At 35.3% G+C, this 6,692-nt stretch overlaps 1 protein-coding gene across 1 annotated transcript in view; it reads right to left on the bottom strand.

The window, feature by feature from the left end:
• The window catches only part of LOC137630912 (CD109 antigen-like), a 141,377-nt gene that overhangs the window by 10,540 nt on the left and 124,145 nt on the right, over nt 1–6,692 (bottom strand). The window contains 5 exon segments of the mRNA XM_068362446.1: nt 2,405–2,584; nt 3,309–3,394; nt 4,200–4,375; nt 4,925–5,074; nt 5,975–6,171. Of these exon segments, the coding sequence (XP_068218547.1) occupies nt 2,405–2,584; nt 3,309–3,394; nt 4,200–4,375; nt 4,925–5,074; nt 5,975–6,171 (789 nt within the window).

Here is a 6,692-nt window from a genome sequence, read left to right as displayed (position 1 = left end):
GTTTACTAACCAAAGAGATTTTAAAAATAATATAAAACTCCCATATATAGAAGGTATTAAAAATATAACAAATCATATCAAAACTGAGAACCCCCTTTGTTTTTTTCATATCCAAAGGACCATAGGAAGCGCCCTTATTAATGTTTATCAAAATAAAAGAGAGATAGAATCCGGCGTTTACAAAGTACCATGTAGGGATTGTGAAAAAGTGTACGTTGGGCAAACTGGCCGTTCGCTATCTCAAAGATTATCCGAACACAAAAGATCTGTTAGATATGGGTATGAAAACTCGGGGATTTTCATTCACCTTAGGGATTTAGGGCACCAGATTAACTGGAGTGAGTCGTCTTTGCTTTTCTAAGAGTACCTGTCCGTACAGAAGGAAAATCCTGGAATCAGCCATCATAAAATCAATCAAACACAATGAACCTATCTGGGGGCCAATGGAAAGCTGACACAGTGGACAATACTCTTCTCAACCCTATCATTAAGAAGATAATCCACGGAGACCGACCACCAGACATGCATCAGAGGTCAAGACTTCCTCCAAGCGGCTCAACAATAAGAACACGCACCTGGATGTAATTAAATTTGGCTAATCCTTCCAGCAATTATAACAACTATAGAACAATTGAACACACCCTTTTGCTTTCATATATAAACCGTCACTCTCCACTGTAATCCTCACTTGTACTTTACATCCTGAAGAGGGTCGATGTTTATTGACCGAAATATAGTGTGATTTATTCATATTTCCTGTGTTTCTTTTATGGGCCTTTTTGAAAAAACATGTTAAACTGTTCGATTACAGTTATAAATAAGACATATATATATATATATATATATATATATATATATATATATATATATATATAAATATATATATATATATATATATATATATATATATATATATATATATATATTACAAATTTTAATAGTGTTGTCATTTACAGATTAGGAATCTTATTTAATGAAAGTACTGATGATTCTAATCTTTTTGATTTAATAAATTATTACTTAAATTCAAAAGTGGAGGTATATACTTGAATCATAACCTGACAATTTATTTACTTTTAGGAAACCACTTGCATTTAATTCATATTTGTGGTATTTTATACTTACGTTAACAAACGCCCTAAAATTCATGATGTATAATGCAAACCAATCTGAAGATCTATCAATTTTCAAATTGATTTATAATGATTGTGATTCTCAGCGCTACAATATTACCATCAATTACAGAGGGTCCTCAACTTAAAAAACTTAATTGGTTCCAAGAAGCTGTTTGTAAGTCGAATTTTGTTAAATTTTGACTGTTAAACACATTCCTTAAAAAAGAAAAAAAAAAGGTAAAACTCCTGGAATAAATGTTGCCAGGCCTATACTGTTTTAAAAATGGATATATTGACGTAAAGGAGTGATATTACGGACGCCAAACCGAAAAAAAAACGTAAAAAAATAATAACAAAGTAGGGTACAAATTACGGTCGCCTGTATTTTACTGAAATACAGCTGAGAATAGTATATTTTTACTGTGAATTTCCGATTAAAATTAGGTTTTGTTTTAACAGTGTAGGGCTAACCTGATTCCCATGCCTATGATTTCTAGCTACAAAAGTCGACAAATAATCCTTTCTCATATGAAATAAATATCAGGTCATTGCAAATGTTGTTTTGCTTACTGTGTTAAATGATATAATGTTGTTTTATTACAGTATTTTTTTTTTTTGTCCTATTATAGTATACAAACTTGATATTGTATCTCAGATTTATGATTTCAGTTGGATTTGTGTTTGTATCTCCGAAAGTTTGTAAGTCGAATGTTTGTAAGATGAGGACCTTCTGTATAAGGATTAAATCTATAGAATTTGCGCTATATAACCAAGCCCAAAGACCTATGAGACTATTCATCCAGAGTAAAACTGTGGGAAAACCCTGTACTTACGATATGAAATAAAATTTAGAGGTTTAAAGGTTAAAAGCCGCTCATGAATGGCAGAGGCAAGGGACAGTGACATTGCTCCGACAATGCCCTAGAGACTGATAATACATACATATGATCAGCGCCCAAGCCATCTCTCCACCCAAGCTAAGAGCAAGGAGGGCCAGGCAATGACTGCTAATGACTCAGCAGATAAACCTATAGGCTCCCCCAGACCCACATCCTTAGCTCACAAGGATGGTGAGATTGCAGCCACCAAAGGGACTAATTTTGAGCGGGACTCGAACCTCAGACTGGCGTTCACCAATCAGGGACGTTATTATATTGACCACCACAAGGTTGGAGAGCAAAATGTAATAAAGGAATCGGGAATGAAGGTAAAGTAGAAAAATATATAAAGCAAGAGTTACCAAGGGCTGTTTTTTTACCTTGACAGCAAACACCCTTAAGAAGACTTACTCGTATCGTAGTAATCATAAACGACAACAGCAGAAGGTTGTTGGAATGCAACTTTGTTGACGCGGTAGGCCGCTACTGTTGGGCAAACCTCGATCTCCGTCAGTTGGTCGAAGTAGACCAAAACGCCCGAGTCGTCTTCCTTCTTCTCGACGAGCTTAACCCCGGTGTAATCATAGAGACCTAGAAATGGAGAAGTTGGTGTTCTTTAACATTATTTGTTTACCAAAGACCACATTTCGGTGATCATTATATCAAAATGTGGTTCTTATCTAAAACAGGAGTAGTTTTATTTTTTGGAATATCTTGTGAGTTTTAATTGGTAGATGCATAAATATTATATAGGTTTTTATAAATTTAAAAAACTGAGATGATTTCAAGTATTTTGAAATAGTTAGGAAGAATAAACGGTAAAATTTATTAGCTCCGATGGTGGAAATATTTCTTATTATGAGCTACATGAGATATCAAAGTTTGTAAATTTCAAAGCAGTATGAACTTAAAAAAAACGTACACTCAGTTTGAAAATCTCAAGAAATCTGTGCAAAATCTGCTTGTTTTTTAGCTAATTCCAAATACCTGGCGTGCTACAAGGAGGAAGAACAGCTGATCAGCGACTGTCTGACATTTTCAAATGTTATTATTATTACTAATATCATTATTACTTTCTAAGCTACAACCCTAGTTGGAAAAGCAGGATGCTATAAGCCCAGAGTCTTCAACAGGGAAAATAAGAATACTGTGATGTAGTAATGGACTGCAGACAATGTCACACTAATCAATCGAAATGTCTGATATAATTTTGATTAACAGGTTATAATGGGGGGAAAATACAAGCAACATTATATAAACTAATAAAAAAGAGATACAGTGAATAAAATACATGTTGAAAACTTTCTCGTCTTACCAGGAATTAAATCGTTGTCAACTATGTATCCTGATGGCAGAGAAACGTCCATGACGGCCATATTGCTTGCATTACCACCAGTATACCTGAAAGGAGAAGAACAATTAAAAAAAAAATAAGATATCAATTTGAATAGAATTAAATGGATAACAAATGCCAGAAGAAAACAGCTTGATTTATATGGCAAATGGAGTTTAACCCCGAACAATGATAGCTATATAAGACATATGGATTGATTAATTGATTGATTTAAAGTTTTCTGGGCATCCTGACATCTAAGGTCATTGAAGCAAAAAGACACATGGAAACACAGAAGCAGAAAATAAACCAAATTAGTAGTAGATGTGAAAGCGTAGTCGCCTAACAATGCAAAGAATGATATGGAAAACCTAAAGTAAGATGATAAAGCCACAACACAGACGTAGAAGCAAAGATAAAGTCACAACAACACTGTAAGGTGCAAGGACTCTTGGCATCCTCAGAAAAATCTTAGTAATAGTAGAATAGAAACTGAAACCGACAAAAACTGGTAGAAAATACTCAAGCTAAACAATACAGGGAAAGAAACTGAAAGTACCCACGGAAAAAGGTAGTAAATACAAAAACTTTGCAATACGGAGAGAGAGAGAGAGAGAGAGAGAGAGAGAGAGAGAGAGAGAGAGAGAGAGAGAGAGAGAGAGAGAGAGAGAGAGAGAGGACGAAAATATCAAAGCTTCGCAATACGAGGAAAGAAACTGTATCCATGAGAGAGAGAGAGAGAGAGAGAGAGAGAGAGAGAGAGAGAGAGAGAGAGAGAGAGAGAGAGAGAGAGAAGCAGCAAAGATTAGCAATAGAGGGAAAATCAATTAGATTCCAAGAGAATGCCACATGCAGAGTCCTTCGACCACTCACCCCAAGCAAGAGGTGAGCCGGAGGCGATTTGTGTCCGTCTCGGTGTCCAGCTGCGGATCCAGAGAAAAGGCCGGCCTGGGCGCTGTGACGTGGACGTTGTAGTGGTAGGTCACTTGGAGAACGGCCACGCCCGAGCCAGATGCTGTCAACTCGATGCTCTCTGTGTCTCCTGGAAGCTGTGGAGGCGAGATATTACATTGTGATGCTGATATTATGAAAATTAAAACTTTTGGTTTAGTCCATTATTTTTTCGTGGTCCATTATGTAGCCATGATCCATTATTGGGCCATGCTTCCAAAAGGCTAAAATTTGCTGCTAGATATGTGTTCAAAAGACATCTATAACGTTTACAACGTTTCCAGAAAGCTAAAGTCACTTTTTCATTATCATTCTTATTAAAAAAATTAAACCCTTTTGTTTAGCCACTTACTGGAGAATTTTGAATAATTGTCTTAAATGACATTACATATCCTAAAAAAATAATCATATCAATTAAAAACCTTCCCTTTCCACAAAAGTTTTGTTACCGTAAATTTTCTGCCCCTCATTACCATTATAGTTCAAAACAATCAAACAATCATATGGAGGAAGCCTACGGGACCATCAGCCATGTACAGATTCTTATTCTAAAAGAAACTCCGGTTGGTGAACACAAAAAAAAATACAAGATAGTCATAAATAATTAGTAAATAAATAAAAAGCTATAATATTAACTCATCACTTACTTCCAGGCGTTGTAAAAGCATTGTGTTATCCCTGGTGATTTGCAAATTCTTGCCTCGAGACCCATAGATGAGCTGGATGTTCACCTGGGGATCGGATGTGGACAGTTTAGCTGCCAGGGCTGCTAGAGCGGACATCCCAACGACAGTATCCTGAAAAAAAAGTTCAATTCAATTTTAGTATATGGTGTTTGTAGTGGCCGAGTATTGCAAATTATGCCTAGACAGTTGCTAAAGAGTCGCATCTGCACGGGCCAAGGAAAATGGCGAAGAGGCTAGAAACCTCATCTTTAGAAGTATATTAAGAAAAATGAGGGATATAGCTTGATTGTATGACTCCATCGAGAGAGAGAGAGAGAGAGAGAGAGAGAGAGAGAGAGAGAGAGAGAGAGAGAGAGAGAGAGAGAGAGAGAGAGAGAGAGAGAGTTCACTTTTTTATTTTGTCCTCCAAACAAAGATAATTATAATTCTCATAATTATCTTTCCTGTAACTGTGGACGACATCCACGAATAAAAATAGGAAGGAGAATAAGGGGAAGATACGAAAGGTAATTAGAGGAGAGAAAAGAAATTATGCGCTTTCTGCACACTTTATATAAAAAAAGTTTACATAAATTATGATGATTAGGTATATTCAAACAAATTATATTACGTTATACTAAGACAATTTGGACCTAGTCAAAGATTTGTTAGTTACGACCAAAAATGGATAAGACAACCCAAAATAATGATGATAATTTAAAAAAAAACCTACTGTATAATGAATTATATCACAACAACATATACTCATTATACCCAAATAATGATAAAAAACAATCAATTGTATCTTATTAAGAACGACATAAAAAGTACTGTATACATTATACCCAGTCAAAAACTTCAGTTAGTTATGCCCAAAAAAGGATGAGAGAGACACGCCAAAATAAAAAAAAAAAAATTAAAAATCTATGAAATTATATCACAATAACAATGACTCATTATATCCAGCTAATTAGATAAAAAACAATCAGATATATCTAAATATAAACGTCATAAAAGTATACTCATTCTAACCTGAGTCGACTGGAATCCTCCATGTTGATTTCTCTGCTTCACGAGCCACTCCATGATGGGAAGGGCGTCTCTCGTAAGGCCTCGCAGGATATAGGTGTGGAGGCCGTAGCTGGTGGCTTCGACGTCGAGGGGGCGCGACTCCCGGGACGTCTCAATGGTCTTCTGAAGGGGGCCGGACCACCACCATTTCTGCTCATCTGTGCAATGATATTTTGTAACTTTAGTTTTACTGGTATTTAGTATTGGTTAATATTCGCATCCCCTCAGCCAGTCATTAATTTGTTGAAGCCTAGTTCCATAGAATAGAAAGTCTATTATATAAAAATAAAAAAGGAATAAATGGTTACAAAATTTTTAAAAGGTAAATCAGCAGACCTATAAAGGTAAATTCATAAATTTATGAAAATTACTGATTTCGGAAAAAATACGACAGATGTGAAATTTTAGTAAAAAACGGAATAAATTATTTCAAATTTTTCAAAGGGTAAATCAGCAGACCTATAAAGGTAAACTTATAAATGCACGAAAATAACAGATTTCGGAAAAAAAATAGGATAGATGAGAAATTTTAGTAAAATCAGATTTTAAAAAAGGGGATTTTAGATCTATGATATTTGGCCTTAAAGCCTGGGGATGGGGCTGAGAAGGCATTCAGCATTGAGATATAGCTACAGTAAAACACAGTAGTTACACCATAAAGTTAAAATGAAGCTGTTAA

This window comes from Palaemon carinicauda, chromosome 39 (assembly GCF_036898095.1).
Source record: "Palaemon carinicauda isolate YSFRI2023 chromosome 39, ASM3689809v2, whole genome shotgun sequence".
Classification (NCBI taxonomy): Eukaryota; Metazoa; Arthropoda; class Malacostraca; order Decapoda; family Palaemonidae; genus Palaemon; species Palaemon carinicauda.
This window is presented reverse-complemented; position numbering and strand designations above follow the sequence as displayed.